We start from the raw sequence: 17,954 nt of genomic DNA on the forward strand, positions 1-17,954 counted from the left end.
ATAGCAATGGATTAAGTTCTGTTAACCTTTATTTTTATTTTTAGAATATTAATTTGTTTCAAGGGAATTTATATCCTATTATTCATTTTTTCAACCCGTGTCTTAAGAGGGTTAAATTTAGTTTTAATCAGAGGAATTCACCTCGATTCACATTGTGATTTGGCAATCTTCCTTAGACGACTTTGACAACAGATTCCAAGCTGCATACGAAGGAGCAACTGACTGGCTACTCATTTGTTATGTTGATGAGAAAATCAACTGCCAAATGCAATGCAGCAGAAGGCAAACAAAGCGGCTGACATGGCGTACAAATGAGCTGCAAAGTCTCTTCAAATTTGTCACGAACTTTACTTTTCAGACACAAATCCGGGTGGCTCTGTTCTTGGCAGACAAGGAGCCATAATATTTGAAGTGATTTCCACTGCTGACACAGCAGCAGCAGCCGAATATGCAAACTAGCTGCGCGCCAAGGAGCCAAGGTTCCCATACATCAAGTGACCTTTCGCCGGGACACGCCCCGTCCAAGTCCAGAGTCCTGGCTATGACTACGGGCTTGAGTCGTTGTCTGCGTTCCAGGACAAGCCACAAATCAAGTGTAAGCGGCACAAAAACGCGGCAGACGAAAGAACATCGGTCAAGGAACATAAATAGCACGCCCACATTTAAAACACTCGATGCATAAATCAATGCTAAATAAACGCAGGGGCGGGACAGGCCCAGTGTTGTCAGGTGAACAAGAAAAAAATTTATAACTTGTAGACTCATCTACAAGCTAAGTTTTTAAATTTCATTGTTCGCTTTTGCTTTTGGCATATTTTAAAGTTTATTTGCCTTTTAAATAGGCTCGGTTTAAGTCTGGAAACGTAAGTAATTTATTTATTTTAAAGTGAATAAACAATAGCGAATTCCCAATAAATTGATAAATCATTTAAATAAGATTTTTAAATATATTTTATATAATATCAATTGTTAATTTTTGTCCTAAAAAACAAGTAAAACATTTCTGACCGGAAGCACAAAAAGTGAGTGCTCCTCGAAGCATGCCACACTTTTTGTTTCGCTTGTCATTATGTAATATTTACCGAAGGCAGCCAGAGCGAAATAAATGAAAAACGCCTTCAGGCAAGGCAAGGGAACGTTAAAAATATACATTTTTCCACAAGCAACCGAAACGTATCGAAATGAAATGAAAACAGCAGTAAGTCAACAGTAAATCAATTGAAGCAACATTTTAACGCAATTCCGGCTTGATTTATGCGCAAAATAAATGAAATGAGTCTCTGTCAGTCTGGGCCAGCTGGTATATTAAATGCAAACTCTCCGAGCATATAATTGCCATTTGATAGCTGCTTTTCAAGGAAACAAACAATGTCGACAGACGAATCGATGGGATGACCGTCGCCTAGACTGGCTATTTCCGGTCAGACGGATCAAGAATTATTTGCAAACCTGCCAAGAAACTTGCAGGAATGGGTATTTTCATTCCAGACTGATGGTGCATCAAATTACATTCTAGGAAGGTTAACGCAATCCCTTTTTGGTGAAATCGGTTTAAAATAAATGAAATCATCGACTTAGCGAATGGTTATCAAAGTCGAAATCTCATAGTCTTTACTTTCTTTCTTGAAATAAATACATTTGAATATTTAATCATTCTCATAAAACCTCACTCAGTTCCCGATTTAATTACGCTCCGAGTTTTCCAACTAAGCCAAAGCAAACCCCTGCAGCGCCTTTAAGTCAAGTGCGTTTTAAACGCTGCAATGCACATTTAGTGAGCTGTTGCTGCAGGTGGCAAGAAAAAAGCCACTAACTTAATTGCGACTCTCTGTGCACGCCCCAAGGGAAAAACGCGACCGCAACTTTAGTTGCTCCATCTTCAGGAGGCAACTTTGCGCAATTTAGTGGCAACCAAGGTGGCATGTGGTTGCTCTGTTTTCCCCTTTTAACTTCAGACCATAAGGTTCGTGAGATTATTTTAATCGGTCTGCGAATTTCTTGCTAGCTTGTAAAGTAGTTAGCAATCACTAAAAGTATAGTTTATATTTTAAATAAATATTTAAATATACCAAATAAAATCTTGACTTAATTAAATTAAACAAGTCGCACAGGTAACACAATATTACCACGTTCCCTTACGTTACTAGTTGGTTAGTGTGGCTGATTCCACTCAACCAAGTCTCAGAGTCAAAGTTTGGCCCCCGGTGGCGAAGTTCTTCCCTTCGCATACAGAAGACACATTGCAATGGCAAACAATGCATCATTTGCGCTCTGCACAATGCATAAATTAAGCGGCTAAGTAAGCGTAACGAGACAGCGCCACGCCCCCATCCTTCGTGCCGGCTCCTTCAACAGAAAGCCACAGCCTCATTCGCTGTCAGGACAATGCGAGCGCGAAACTTGTCTTGATGAATGTCGCACAGTTGGCTCCACTCATCGCCTATATGCTCGAATGCAGCAGGAATGTAGAGAAGCTGTCGCTACACAGAAAATAAATATTGTTTAGGTTTATTAAATTAATAAGAAGTTCTGGAAAACTATCTAGATTCAGTATTCAATGAACTATGGAGGTATAACCATACTATATATATTCCTTATAAATTCAAATTGAAATCCCTTTATATAAGGTTTAAGATATTCATTCTTTTCCGTGTACTTTTCTTTTGTTCTTTCTTTTATTTGCTCCCTTTACAGATGAACATCTGCTGCATGAGAACGAGGTGTAGTCTGGGTGTTTCGTGTATTTTCGTAAATTTATTGCTCCCCAAAGGTGTTGCCCTAATGAGCGGCCACAATATCTTTAGCAATCTTTAAAGAGAGCTTTTTGAACTATAAACACAACTTTTAAATATCTCTTTAAATATATAAACATGTAAAATAAACATAATATAATTTCATAATTAAGCAAAGACTTTTCAATGACTTTAGTCAAGTGCTAAATAAATATAAAGTACTTCACAAGCTGCTTCTAAGCATTATGTGTAATTAAACCAGCAAAATAATTTCTTAAGTATCAATCATAAAATTTTTTAAATTAATATCCCCCTCAGAGCATAAAGGACATGCTTGTTGTGGTAGGTCATAATTCTTGGCCAAAGATACCGCCTCCTTCCATAAAGTTAATACCCAAACGCCAATGCCAACGCCATTTGTCTTATCGCTATCTAAGCAACTCCTATGGCTGCGAGTTTGGCAGCCACTCAATTTGCATAATTCTGTGTTAATTGAAAAAGTTTTTTTTGGTGGCCAGAGAATTTATTACCCGGCAGCTGGGGGCGGCAAACTGCTTAAAATAAGACCTGCGAGTGATGTGATTAATAATGTAATTGAAATGCCCCAAGGCGAATCGTGGCCAAAATCGGAGACGATGGGCGATGGGCTATTTAGGCTGAAAACATGGCCAAAATGGCAGCCGCCTAGGAGACGTGCGAGCATTCGGCCAACACGCGCCAAGCATCTGAGCTATCAAAGTTATGCTTCTGACTCTGGTTACATTTCAATGGCACTGAAAGAATCAAGTTTACAAAATATTATAATATATTTTTAATACCATATTAATATATAAAATATAAAATAAAACATTCAATACTTGTACAATTAACAGGAAATGATACCAAAGATCTAGCATATTTCGGGTATATATCATAGTAATAATTCCATAAGAATGTTTAGAAATTATCAACTTTAAATATAATAATTTTTTTGCATTAATGAAAGTAGTCTTAAGTTTTTTTCGCAGTGCTTACCTCCATTTTTCTGGGTTTACCAGTGTGATTGTGACTGTGAGTGGGTGGGCACGTGCTGGGCGGTGGTTTGGGGTGCCGTGGGGTTTAGGCAATGTCATACTGTGGTTTTATATTTCATGACACAAACAGCAAGAGCAACAACAAAAGGAGCCGGCAAATTGCTTACACTTACACTTTTCGGGCCGCACATTTTATTTAATTTGATGATTTCATTAAACAAATTGCCCAGCGACAAGTTCTTTTCCTTCTTCTTAATTTTAACTCGAATGGCTAAATGTGAATGCGAGTGTGCTAGGGCGAGTGTGCGTGTGTGTGGGTTATAACAATTCCGGATAGTGCTGCCATCCAAATTGGGAAATAATTTGTTAAAATATTTAAAAAAATATTTTTTTTATTTTGACAATTTTAATTAATAACAAAATTAAAGAAATCAGGAGGATATTATAATTTTAATGATTACTGGATAATAGATAAATTAAACTAATATGATATTTTAAATTTTTAGAAGTGTTAAAATTATTTTAATATTTTTCCGATGATTTAAAAATCAGGTAAATAATCACAAAAAAAAAATCTAAAAAAGCCGAAAGGGCATCTCTGTCGAGAAATTCGAGGAGGTTCCCAAAGGAGGAAAATAATTAGAATTAGCCCTGGAAAACCTAAAACAATGGGGTATGGGTGGGGCTATCCAAAGAGGAGGACCAACTGATTGCAGCCGACGTCGAATGACCTACATCTTCATCAATTTGCGGCCTTTTCACGCATACAAAAAAGGAGAGACGCGTCCTTGAATTCCACTAATTCAGACCGCTTTTCCCTTTCGCCATTTTTGGCATCACAACTAATCTGCTTTAATGCCTTCCATTATCATTCGCAGCGGTTTTCCTTTTTCCACACTTTTGCTACTGTTTGTCTTTCATGTTTGTGGGTGTGCGAAAGCGGCTTGTGGGTGTGTGTGTGTGTGTGTGCTTAGAAAGTCGGTTGTGTGTGTTTGCTTTGCTGTTCCGTTTCCGTTTTGCCGACACATGAAAATTACAACACGCGACGCGCCATTTTGAGGCAGTATATATTTTTGTTGCCACCTGTGTGAGTGCGTCTCTTGATGTCTGTGTTTGTTTAAGAGTGTGTGTGTGTGCGTCGCCTATGTGTGGGTTCTTGAGGGCGTAACATTTCGCGGTTTTCTATGTTTTTGTTTGAGTTACACTAAAACAAAATTCCCTTTCAAAACAATGCCGAAATCAATTAGGATCAAAAACAATCTGGAAGGAAAATATCAACATATTTGTGACTTTATAAGGACTTTACTTAACTTTATTTTGGTTTTACCTCTCTCTTATAATTTCATGAAAGTTTACAAGTTAGCAACATTGCTTCCTGAGGAACTCAGCTGGAAGAAAGAACTTCTGGCTGGAGTTTAGAAAATTAAATAAAACCATAGGCAAAAGTCGTTAGATGTTTGATTATAAATTTAAGGATTTGGATACTTTAAAAATTCAATATGCTATGTGTAAAGTAACCTTTTATTTCAAAATATACATATATTTTTTGTGAGTGCACCGGATCTAGCTTTTGCTGTCTGTTTATCTCTGCTGTCGACGCCCATTGTGCAAGTGTACTTTGTGCCAAATTTACTGCAGCGCCAAAGTTTTCAGCAAAATTACGGCCATAAAGTAGCAGTCAGCAGAAGGTGGCCACCACAACAGCAACGTACCGTAATTAAAGGTATCCGGCTGAACATAATTTTAGCAGAATTCCGCCCAACAAATGCTTATCAAACGCAAAAACTCAAGCATTATATAAGTGACTGTTTTATGGACGCTTCGCAGAACTGCTTAAGGATTCCGGACAGCAAAGGTCAGCAAACAGGAAAGATAACAACGGGTAGGTAGGCTACGTGCTAGCAGAGTATCAGTTTCTCCGCGTGCGGCTCTAAATGCCGGCTGATCTGGTTTAAAAGTATATGCAAATTCCAATCAACGTTCCATTGTTGCTCCGAGAAACATTCTGTGCACTCGCATTTGCACTAGCCACGTGCTGTTGCCATCGATACAAGACAAATAATGAAAGGTATCTATGTAGATACGGAATATAAATTCAGAAGATTTGTCTAAAGTTATCAAAAGCAAACAGAACAATTCGTATTATTTCAGATTCATTGGAATTTCTGAAAGTTTGAACTAAAAGCTACTTGAAAAATGTTCAAGAGCTGATGCTTTACTTCGTGCACATTTTTGAAAATTTGTATGTAATAAAAGGATAAAAGGACAAGCTCTTCCATCACTACCGAGAGCCAATTGACAATAGCCACTTGCCCCTGAATCCTGACCCCTATGTTGGCCACAGCAGATCTCTGGCTCATGGTCATGACCAGTGTCCAGTGTCCAATGTCGAAGGCATCTTTATGACAGCCGGCCAAGCCATAAAAAGTGTTTCAGCAAATAAAGCAAAGACGGCGAGGGATGGCATGGGATTTTTATACAATTTGCTGGTAACGAGCCATCAATATTGTATCTTTCTATGTTATCCTCGGGCGCTTTTATGGCACGGAAACGTCCATGTCTGACTGTGCATGTCGAAATTGGTAATTGTTTGGCCGGGTTGATTGTCACGCCATTTGGGTTGAGTTTTCAATTTGAGCCCCGCAGCCGTGTTGTGTAGGTGCGAGCACTTAACGTGGCTTAAAGGTGCGCAGGGCACACGCCCCACGCAAAAGCCACCCAACCGCATAATCATGGCACACAGCCCACATTAGATGGCGCGGCTCGAATAACCAAGCATTTATAGAGGATGTCCTGGCCATAGAATACTTAGCTTGGAGTCTGATAAGATATGTATTTTCAATTTATTTCTGAAAGATTTCTGCCTGGAAAAACTTAATTTTTGGAGTAAAAGAATTTCCCAAAATCCGATATATTAATAATTCAAAATATCCATATTTATCCCTGTTTTATACTATAAAAATATACCCGTCCCTCGTACAAGTACTGGGTATCAAAACTGTCAGCCTACAATATTTGAGCGGCGAAAAGCCGGAGTGCCAATGTGGCGTATACGCAACGTAATCAATTTGAATGTTTTTCGGTTTAGCAGCCACTTTTGCGGCAAAAGCGTTGAAATGCGATTACTGCACCTATAAATTAGGTGTCCTAATGAAAGCGGTAGGTATTGCGGTGCCAACATTTCGGCCTGTTATTTAATCTAAATCCTTGCGAAATCGGGACATTTTTGCGCACCAGTGGCTTCGCTGGCATTGGTTGCCATTCGGTGGCGGCATTTGAATGGAAATTATTAAATTCGTTAGCGCTCATTTGGCTGAAAATGTATCTTTAATTGCTTCCCCGGAAGCGGAACCGTGGCCAAACGAAAGGAAGCGCAACGAGCGGAGCCATGAAAAAGTTTCTAACCGGAGGGAGGGCGCTCACAAAGGACACAAAACAGTTGACAATTCCGTTCTTCGCTGGCACAGGACTCAAATGTTCATATTGAATTAGTAAAATTGCAAGCACATTTCGTTGCGTTTCTATCTCTGTCTGCTACGTCTTCTGCATTTTCCTGCACGAAATAAAATTAAACTAAAATGTTGAGAAAAAAAATGTAATTTGGCAAAAGTTTCGATATCAACACATGCAAAAATAGTTTCTCTGTCTTTAATTGAAGCTGACATTTCAAGGATTTTTTGCATAATTTCTAAGAGATAGTTTATGAATAATGAACGTGCTTTTGAGTTTATCCTTGAGTTATTTAAATAGTTTATTCATAAGACACATATTAAGGGCAAATTGTGGCTCGACACCACATAACTTACCTACATTTGCTTGAAATTTGTTTAAAATACTTTAATTTAAGCTTATAATTCTGTGAAAAAGTAAAAGATTTAAAAATCTCTGCCAATTCGACATTTGAACTAACAGACTGCTTGTTTCATCCGGCACTTTGATATTTTATTTATAGCTTCGTTGCTCAACTCCTTTAAACAACTTTCCATAATCCTCCTAGACAAGACAGCTCACGTTGTCAAAAGCAGCTAAAAGCAGCTTCAATACTTTCTTGTTGTTTTGTACTTTAAAGCGAGTGTGTGTGTGGTGTAAGTAAATATTACACATACGCCATGTGTGGCGAAGGCAAAAATAAGACTTTAGCAAGAGAGTGGCTGACGATAATTCAGCGCGCGATACAATGGCGTTGAAAATCGAAAGATATGGCCTCATATCAGCTGGCAACCTTAAAAGTATTGATGCCCCTTTTTGCCAGCGAAGAAGGGTGCATTTTTTTCGATAATTTTTTAAGGAGAGTGGGGCTGTGTGGACGATGACGTAGGTGTCTGTGTGTTCCTTCGGTTGGTCATTGTACTCGCTGGCTGGCCCATTTTTTAGCCTGGACCCCCACAAATGCGACGTTATTATCATTGATGAAAGGACGGAGGCCAGCGAGCCGAATTTATGTTTATGATGCTCCTATGTGAATAAATTATGGCTTGCGCGCAATTTTTGCCCTTTTTTGCGTTCTCGCTTTTGTCATCAATGGCGATGCCCCAAATAATACATACCTACACATACATATGTATGTGATCTCGACAGAATGCTGCACATAACGAACTGTGAGTGTATTTCCCAAATCCTCATTTCCGGCGCTGGCCCGAAAGTATGCAACAAAACTCGTATGCGGCACTGTCATTAACAGGGGACATGTTCGTAAAAGGGGCGTGTCCTAAGCACTCACAATGTAACATCCTTTCGTACTTCATGCGAGAATACGGCTTTCTTTTCTTTTTTTGTTGCCCATCATTACTTTCAGTTCATCTTCCCTTTAGCTGCTCCCGTCGATGCGGCGAAGGACAAACTGGCAATTGGATTTGCCCCCCTCGTTCACCCCTTATCCTGCACCCGGAAAAAATCGTTCCAGTAGGAAAATATGGAAAAAAGTTTATATACAAGTATATCAAGTCTTAAAGTATTTTTGTATCTGTTTTAGTGTTTATAAACCCTAAAATATTTATTTTCTTTCTATAAGTTTGTAAGAAAACCTTTATAGCTCAGTGTATATATTGCTTAACTTCCGCTTCGTCGGGTGTTTTTACTCTTCGAATTCGCTCTCACGTTCACCCCGACAATCTTGAATTTTAAAGCATATCCTGCGATTGACTCCAATGTCCCGACGGCGCTCCGCATCGCGATAACTTTCAATAAGTGACATTTAGCGCTCGGGTGAACAAAAAGCATTTGCGTAATTAATTAAGTCATCTGCTGGGTTTGTTTAGGGGGCCATATCTCGGCGTTCGTGTGCCACCGCTAAATGCAATTCCCGATTTACGCCCGGCTTACTCCGGCGACAGTTTGCGAGGCGAATGCTAAATGAGTGAAAACAAATTTGTGGCACCCGGGGTGAGCGGGCGGGGCGACAATAAACACTTGCCACAAGTGTCTGGGAATGTGATGCTGGAAATTACTGGCATTTAAATAAAATCAACATTTTTCAAGTCCAGACATTAACTCATCGTCTCGCAAACCACAGAAAATATCAAATTTCCTGCGGAAAATCTCCATCAAAGTCTGTCACAAAGTATTTCTAGTAATTAACAAACTGGAAAGCCGTTTTCAAGGTCCTGGCCAAACTCAATCTCATTCAGGAAAAAAACAGATATAAATAAATCCTTCCCCGAAGTGGACCCAAAACAAAATAAAAACAAAGTTCTGCAACCGAAGCACATTTTTGGCAGAGACCCAGACCCAAGCGTTGTTAATCAACTTTCTGCTGCGTGGTTTGGTAAAATTCAATTGCCTTCTTTTATTGTCGACGGCGTCATTTGGCGTTTATGTGGGCCTACGACTTATCCGAGTTGCGGCCAAACTTTTCTGTCGCTGACTCGGGTTACCGCCTCCAAGTCGCTTGTACTGGCTCCTTATTGATCGTGACCAGACATAAATTCATCATTATTTCGCCATCGCCAGTGACGTCAACAGATGCGAGCAGATAAAATACGAAAAAAAGCAATTAGATTGAACGTCGCAATGGCCATCGAGGGAGTATGACCACTTGGTTACAATTAAAGCATTATATCCATTAAACTTTTGTGAAATTTGAGGCATCAGAGATTTTCATTCTTAATTTAATATTGGTCTACGCTCTCATACTTGGCTTAGCTCATTTCACTTTCCAATAATTCCCTAAAAAGCTTGCCTTTGACACGTACCTGAAATGCTAATTAGCTCATATTAAATCTCTGCCATAAAATACCAAGAAACCAAAAAATCAAGAGGTGAGTTGGTAAGAAGCGCCATGAAACTTCACAAGAATACAAAGAAACCTTTGGCTGACAATTCTCAGAATATACAAAAAATGGCTTTATTTAAAATTCATAAAATAATTCAGACGCGAACCCTATTCTAGACCTTGACCCCGATTTCGCCTGGCGTAAAGACCTTGACGTTGCGATCGTTGACCTTGTAGAGCACCTCCTTGCGCGTCTCCTCGCAGGCATAGTTACCCTCGTCCAGAACCCGCTCGATCAGCAGCTTGCCGTCCACCTCCCGAAACACGCCGCTCTTTAACCGCAACACCTGGATTCGCACCTGGCCCAGCTTGGCCACGTTATTGTCCGTCAGCTGGTAGATGTCGCTGTTGCTGAGTTTAGTGATGACCGTCAGATTGTCGCGCTCCTTGGCGAGGGCGGCTAGATCCTGGCAGAACTGCTGGACCTGCAGTTTCGTGGCTCCCAGATTGAACAGTATGGAGAGGTTGTCGATCAGCACAGTATAGCTATTCCGGCTGGAGTAGTTGCTCTCCACCTGGACACGAATATCCTCCACCAGCTGCTCGGTCAATGTCTGGCCATCGGGTCGGCGTAACCACTTGGAGGTCAATCCCTCGCCGGCCATGTCGCTTAGAACATCGATTACGCCGAGGGTCTTGCCTTGGAAAATATTGGTGTTGTAGCCCAGCCTCATGCCGGCATTGAAATAGTGCTGGTAGTGGTGCTGCAGGCAGACTATCAGGGTCCCCGCGTTGGATATGCGCAGCCTCTGACCCAGGATGCAGCTAATCAGGAAGCTGCCGTCTACATTGGACTCCTCGCTGATGTGCACGAATCCCGGTAACTTCTGCTCATTGAGGCCACAGGCTAGCAGCACTGAGGTGGCCATTGTTTCAACTGCGCTAGGGGATCTATAATGACGCAGAAAAAAAAACAGCCTTGGGTCAATTTGTAAATGTCATCTGCGGAGTTCAATTAATTAAGTGCGCAGTATTCCGTTTATTTTTTTATTTTTTGGTCTTCTTTTTGCGGCGGGTCACGTGGCCAGCCAAGTCGAAGAGGTTAAAAACACTCGACTTGACCGGGGCCAACAACTTGAAATTTATTAGCCCAAATTAGGTAGGGGAAATAACTAAGAAGGGAATTTCCATCTTGTCACTTCATCATTGCTGTCAGCGGCATACGTGTCTTTGAAAACAAAGAGTATTAACTACGCTTTGCCCACGCCGTAATTAATCATGGGAAATTAATAAAGAGCCAAACATAAATACAAAAATCACTGAAAGAACCAATTTATTTGTGTAGAACTCAGGTCTTCGCTCTCATCTTTATAGACAGAGAATATTTTTGCATTTTCTCTTTAATTGGCTTAAATTATAAGTTTAAAAAAAAAATAAACAAAAACTTATTTCTGGCCCATGAGGGGATCGAACCCGCGACCTTCGCGTTATTAGCACGACGCTCTAACCAGCTGAGCTAATGGGCCGATGTGTTAGGCGTCGGCAAAGGCCCACTTGAGCCGCAAAGCTTTTGGGAATCCCCTATTCTGAGACGAAAGCTTTCTATCAGAGCTTCTGGGGGTTATTTTTGAAGCACTCAGAACCTCGTTTGTTCCGCTGCAACACCACAGTTCCATTGTATTGTATTTAATCAAAATTTAACACTTTATCTAGAGTTGCTAAAAGGTGTTAATGGAGGGACATGGACTAGCAACGTGCTCGAAAATATTTAAATTAGTTTTAAGCATGCTGTTAATAATAGCCGGTGCAATATTTGCCCCATCATTTTCGCGATAAGGTGGCTGTGAGTTCTTATCACGGCATTATCCCCCATTATTCCCCATATCTGGGCTTCGCAGCAGATTTTCCGCTGGTAAAGTATTTGCAGTGCAGGCAAACAAAAACATTCTAATTAAACCTTGACTTCAAAGTGCATTACACGCTCGGTTGGTGAAGAAATCGAGCTTAGAAACTACCAACTAATTAGGGGAATAAAAGCGTTCGATGGAAATGTCATTAATTAGAGGGAAATATAGAGTGCCGTGATTAATGCCCTTTGCCTTGAAATTATTTTGGGTCGGCACATGTCCGGATTTTCATGCAATTACATAAATGTTTTGGCATGGAAAACCGTGGTCATGGCACTGGGAGAATTATAACGGTCAATGGAAAGTGAGATAGGTGAATGGGTATTCTACAAAGTCTGCAATTACACCGTATTCCATGTATTATGAGTTCTTGTGAAGGTATCTTCTAAACACACACACACCCACACAGCTCGGAGAGCGGTTTCAATAAAAAACTCTCACCGGTTGGTTTGTTGTTTGTTGTTTAATCGACTCTCTTAGATCACTCTCCCGTTCTCTCACTTTCTCTCTCGCCGCTCTCTCACAGTGTCGCTCTGTTGACCGCCGACCAGCAACTAACTAAACCGATCCCGATTCCACATAAGCCAATCCCAGGCACAGTCACCGTCACCGTCACTGTCCCAGTCCCAGTTCCAGACCCAGCACCCAGTGCCGGCAGCAGAGCACTTCCGACATGACCGCCTTGACCGGGCGATAAAAAGGGACCCGTGAGTCAAATCCAGAGCGCATATGAACACTCAAAGAAATTGGAAAGTCCACGAATTACTTCAAATAAGTTTTGATTATAAACAAAGTTAAAGGTAATGCCTAAATTGTCTTTAAAAATGTAAGAAAACTAGTTATCTATGTCCTTTAATTTTGTAACAAAAGAAGAAAATATTAAACAAATCTTAAAATAATTTTGTAAAATTTAACGAAAATATACATTGAACTTAGTTCTTTTAGAAAAATAGAAAAATTAACATAGAATTGAATTAAAATTTTAATAATTTCTTTTTTAAAATGTCTGTATCTACATACATAGTTTAATAATTTTTTTTTTTATTAAATTAAAATTAAAATATTTCTTTAAATTTTATGTAAATCATGTGAATGAATTAATGTTAATAATTCTACTATCTCTATATCTCTATCAAATAATCTATATCTATATATATCTACATCTATCTTAAATAATTTCTACACAAAAAACTTGTCTGTTTATAAAATTTAAAACATTTCTAATTAATGTTGCAATTTTCACCCTTTATTTTCACCCGATTTGTTGTCGAGTGTAGGGTCGACTGCCGGCAGTTGTGAGTTGTGTGGGATCTGGCGCGCTGTCGACGGCGGCGATCAGTCCGCTTTCGGTGCTCAAGCTTTGCGTTTCGTTCGCCTCCAGCAGCAGCAGCTGCCCCTGACCAAACCCCTTCTCCATTCCCAAAGCCCAGACGAGACCAGTTTGTGTGGACAGCGATGACGATGACGTGCTGAGGTCTCTTGTTCTCTGTGCCCGTCTCTCGCGCTCTCTCCCGGTGTGCCGAAAAAAATTATAAACTTATTAAATAGTTTTCTTCGCGGAAATCAGACAACCGAAAAGCACCAGGAAAACCAGCGACACCGTTTCTCGTTCAAGGTAAATATGCCATCAGCTGTGGCCGCTCCTCCTCTGTCACTCTCCGCCACCGCCTTTTTTGATTCAATTGCAGTTTAGCAATTGCAATTGCAGTGTCAGTTTATTATTCAATTTGCAAGGCAAACATGCGGCTTCAAAATGGGCAAACACACAGAAAGTCGAGAGATAATGTGTCGTCGGACGAGACGGATCAGTCAATTATCACGCGATGTGTCTCTGCTAAGCCTTGAATGTTTTCTGATCACCCCGAATCATATAAAATCTACCCAGAAATCAGCTGTTTATAAGTGGTAAAATCCATTATCAGCTTTGCTCTTTTTTTTTGGGGGGCTCGATTATGAAAGGAAAACAACTTTTTATATGGCAGCTGATCATGTGATATTCGTTATTAATTCGACTTTGACCACCGGCCACTCATTTTTAAATTCAGATAAAATTAAAGCAGAAAAAAAACGAGAATAAAACAAAACAAAAAGAGAACTGTTTGGCAGAAATCTTCTGCCTTGCTTCTGCATATAATTTATGAAGCAATAGACGCACGTGGCGGTTCCCAAACAAAAATAGTAATTGAATAAATAAACGCGGGCGGGCCAGAAAAACAGAAACGGAAAACACATGCTAGCAATAATGTTGTGTACCGGGATTTCGAATCGATGGTAAACATGTTATCTATCTATAAATACGACCCGGTAACCGGGTCCAAAGTTGATAAGGACGGGAGAACAGCCACCCCCATAAAGATTTTTTTACCCCGGGTCTCTGGTGTACAAAACAATCTTTATATTAAGTCATTCGACCGATATCGATACAATTACTACTGGAGCACATAAGCCCTTGAATTTGGCTGTAAAACCGAGTCCGCAGAGCAATTTGTTATTGATTCGATACTAAGGAAAACCATATAAAAAGCATTTAGGCTTATCCTTGAATTTCATGAAATTTTTAGTTGAATGTTGGATAGAATTTGAAAGAATAAATCCATCTTTCTTGAATGCGGGCATTATTCCTAATATCGCACTAAAAATGTCAAATTTCCTAGCTACTCTTTTCAAATTTTTTATTATTATAGTATATTAACAATTGACTTGACTTGCCTTGAGAAAAAGATTTATTATCTTAGCACTTTAGTTACTTCAATAACAAATAATATAAATTCGCCGAGCCTATTTGGGAATTAGAATGATAAATCCCTAGAAGTTCCTAAATTGTGATTTCTGATTTAATAAAGAGATAAAGCCATTGAGAATTTAATTATTTTTTTTTTTTTATGTTATAAGTAAATACAAATAAAAAATTAGAAAAATAGGTCACATGAAGAATTTAACTATGAATCCATTTTTAAAACTATTTAAATTTATTTTGCTAAGAAATAGTGGGTTTTATAAAAAATCCAAGTTAAAATTTTTAAAAGTTAAGATTCTTTATGTGTTTTTCCAAGAGTATTTTTATAAGAAATCACGTAAAACAAGGGAAGCAAACAATGATTACAAATCGCACGAACTAGTCGGTAATCTCTCCCACAAACAAAGGGTATACAAAACAGATAGCTAAACTTTTGCAGCTCTGGCTCTCCAATTGTTGTTGTTATTCCGATGGCCCAAATTCCTCGATGGTTATCTCATGCACAATTTAAAAACCAATCCGCTGACCATTATAAACAAATACAAAATGCGGAAAGCTACATGTAAACAGAAACGAGAGACGCCTTGCAAAAAAAATCGCAGATCGCAGGAAGAGACGCTGGCCGGCAACAATGTTGGCGACTTGTTGCGCAAGCTCGCGGGCTTTGAATTATCGCGCCAATTACTCACTCGGATATGTGGATCTCAGAAGCTTTTCACAGGCAGGCACTTTTCCACTTTATTGGTATAGTTTACGAAACAAATATAAAATTTTGACATAAAATGAAAAACATGTTGGTGCTAGTGTGACCAAAAAATCGCTTGAACAGCTGTTTGGGCGAGCTTCCAGCACGCTAAAAAGTGCTGTTAGGCGCACGCCGAGCTTTGGTTTTGGTTAATTCGGTGCAAAACGGACCACTTTTCAAAAAATTTTTGCGGCGAAACGGCTAAAGCTAGCTTAAGGAATTAAATGCCATAAAATAACACAACATTAGAACTATTTTTTGTTTAATTTTGTATTAAATAATATTTAGAGGTTTAAGAGTTATAGGGCTTTCCCTGTATCCCCATTAAAAAAAAAGTTGGTTAGCTGTGTACATTCTTAACTGCCTGCAGAATCATCCGATTAAAAAAACATTTAATGCATTCGAGACACTCACGTGGTGTTATTATTTTATAATTGTTTCCCTATATTTTATAAAATTGGAAGCCAAAATCCCTAATTTTAACTAAAAAATTAATTTACTTTGGTAAATAAAATAAATAAAAAAAAATAAAAATTAAAAAAAGGCCGACGGAGTACCTCCAAAATTAGTTAAAGAAGTTATGTTCCAAATTTCAAAACTGTGGTCCAGTAGATTTAAAGATACCTTTACTTTCTAGATTTACTTAAAAATGTAGTGTGCATATCAGGTTGTTTTTGTTCTTTTCACATATAGGAAAAGTAGCATATGGAATATTAATTTAAAAAACAATTTTTACAACTTTTCCAAAACAAAACCCCTAAAAAATTTGCGAAACTACTCCCAAGATAACAGCTACCTTTCATGTAACAGTCAAAAAGCTTGTTGAGCTAAGCTTTCGCGCAAACTCTCAGCTGTTTCCGATGCGTCCTTTAATTCAGTTCCTTATCATTCCACCGCTATGACATAACACTTCGCCGCCCACTGAAAATGCCGCCTCTTCCTTAACGCTGAACCACCTTTTTTATACACATACTTAGGTAAAAGAAGAGTTTCCAACTAATTGGTTTATTAACGATTTATTTCCACCATCTTACAGGTAAGAGTTAAGAGCCAAGATGAGCAAACAGGACCGGAAATCGAGGTGGTACTTTGGCGGGTTGGCCAGCGTAGGCGCTGCCATGGTCACCCATCCCCTGGACCTCATCAAGGTCACACTGCAGACGCAACAGGGCAAGCTGTCGGTGTTGCAGCTCCTCCCGAAGATCGCCCGGGAACAGGGAGTGCTTGCTTTCTACAATGGCCTCTCCGCCTCGATGCTTCGCCAGATGACATACTCCACCACCCGCTTCGGCGTCTACGAGGTGGGCAAGGAGCACATTAACACGGACTCCTTTGTCGGCAAGGTGGGCCTAGCAGGACTATCCGGACTCTTTGGCGGAATCGTGGGCACTCCGGCGGACATGGTCAACGTGCGCATGCAGAATGACGTCAAGCTGCCCGTGGAGCAGCGTCGCAAGTAGGTCTCCCTATCAAACATATTAAATAATCTAAAGATATGAATCAACCTAACTAATCCTCCGCTTCTCTCTTTACAGCTACAAGCACGCCTTGGACGGCCTAATAAAAGTATATCAACAAGAGGGATTTACGCGACTCTTCTCTGGCGCCACTACTGCAACGGCCCGTGGCATCATGATGACCATCGGCCAGATCGCCTTCTACGACCAGACAAAGGTCTATCTGCTGTCCACGCCCTATTTTAAGGATAACCTGGTGACGCACTTTACTGCCTCACTGGTGGCCGGTACGATAGCCACCACAATGACCCAGCCGCTGGACGTGCTGAAGACCCGATCGATGAACGCCAAGCCTGGAGAGTACAATGGCCTGTGGGATGTGGTCAAGCACACGGCGAAGTTGGGCCCTCTTGGCTTCTTCAAGGGCTATGTTCCGGCCTTCGTGCGTCTGGGACCCCACACGATCATCACGTTCGTGTTCCTCGAGCAGCTGCGACTCAACTTTGGCTACGAAGCAAGATAGTCGGGATGACGGCGGAGTCCCTGATTAGGCAATAATTCTCTCCCATGGCTGGCTGACAGATTCCCTTTGAGCAATGGTAACATTCCAGCTGCAATTTGTTCACTACAACACATAGCTTAGCTTTAGCCAGTTCAAGTTGTTAACTTTTATGCTTTTATTGTTGCGAATTACTTATAGATATACGTGGCCGGCATTTCAGACTTTCATGCCCAAAATTATTTAATGAGATTGTTCGCTAAAGGATTATAGGCATATATATTATGTAAGACTAAAGTACTTGTATCAAAATCCGTCGAATGTTCATTGAGTGTAGAAATAAAAACCGCTTGCTTTTATACATCAATTTAGCTTGAAATTTGTTAAGTTTATAAATTGTAAAACAGGTCGAAACAAAATGTTTAAATAAGTTAAAATATGTCCCTATAGAACTGTGCATGGACTCATCGTAATATATCATTTTTAGGGCATGAAGGTTTAAGTTTCGCTCGATCGTACTTCGTCGTCATTGCCGTGCTGTTAGCAATTAACTTTAATTATTTACCAATTGGTGAGCATCTGCTTGTTGTTGCTTAATGTGTTAAGACTGCCATGCAATAATTGAATAAAACAAACCAAAATTAATGGCATTT

At 39.8% G+C, this 17,954-nt stretch overlaps 2 protein-coding genes and 1 non-coding gene across 5 annotated transcripts; 1 reads left to right on the forward strand and 2 right to left on the reverse strand.

Annotated features, from left to right (window-relative positions):
• Positions 1-10,051: 10,051 nt before the first annotated feature.
• Positions 10,052-15,445, reverse strand: Elp6 (Elongator complex protein 6). Of its 2 annotated transcripts, none has more exons than XM_017165989.3 (2): positions 15,290-15,445; positions 10,052-10,907 (listed from the first exon to the last, which is right to left on the reverse strand). In XM_017165989.3, the coding sequence occupies exon 2, from the start codon at positions 10,883-10,885 to the stop codon at positions 10,130-10,132; it is 756 nt and encodes a 251-aa protein (XP_017021478.1). In that variant the 5' UTR covers positions 10,886-10,907; positions 15,290-15,445; the 3' UTR covers positions 10,052-10,129. The 2 variants fall into 2 exon arrangements, with proteins under 2 accessions (XP_017021478.1, XP_017021479.1); XM_017165990.3 differs by lacking the exon at positions 15,290-15,445 and adding an exon at positions 12,305-12,413.
• Positions 11,409-11,482, reverse strand: TRNAI-AAU (transfer RNA isoleucine (anticodon AAU)). Its single transcript has one exon. It is a non-coding gene; the product is annotated as a tRNA-Ile (tRNA).
• Dic1 (Dicarboxylate carrier 1) lies at positions 13,188-17,946 on the forward strand. Of its 2 annotated transcripts, none has more exons than XM_017165987.3 (3): positions 13,188-13,478; positions 16,382-16,801; positions 16,881-17,946. In XM_017165987.3, the coding sequence occupies exons 2-3, from the start codon at positions 16,401-16,403 to the stop codon at positions 17,323-17,325; spliced, it is 846 nt and encodes a 281-aa protein (XP_017021476.1). In that variant the 5' UTR covers positions 13,188-13,478; positions 16,382-16,400; the 3' UTR covers positions 17,326-17,946. The 2 variants fall into 2 exon arrangements, with proteins under 2 accessions (XP_017021476.1, XP_017021477.1); XM_017165988.3 differs by lacking the exon at positions 13,188-13,478 and adding an exon at positions 16,082-16,322.
• Positions 17,947-17,954: the final 8 nt, after the last annotated feature.

The sequence above is a fragment of the Drosophila kikkawai genome, chromosome 3R (assembly GCF_030179895.1).
Source record: "Drosophila kikkawai strain 14028-0561.14 chromosome 3R, DkikHiC1v2, whole genome shotgun sequence".
Taxonomy (NCBI): Eukaryota; Metazoa; Arthropoda; class Insecta; order Diptera; family Drosophilidae; genus Drosophila; species Drosophila kikkawai.

Bases quoted from the DNA above. Each gene is read 5' to 3' on its own strand.
- Elp6 (XM_017165989.3), bottom strand. From the start codon at position 10,885: ATGGCCACCTCAGTGCTGCTAGCCTGTGGCCTCAATGAGCAGAAGTTA.
- Dic1 (XM_017165987.3), top strand. From the start codon at position 16,401: ATGAGCAAACAGGACCGGAAATCGAGGTGGTACTTTGGCGGGTTGGCC. The intron at 16,802-16,880 runs GTAGGTCTCCCT...CTCTCTTTACAG, and splicing joins CCCGTGGAGCAGCGTCGCAA to CTACAAGCACGCCTTGGACG.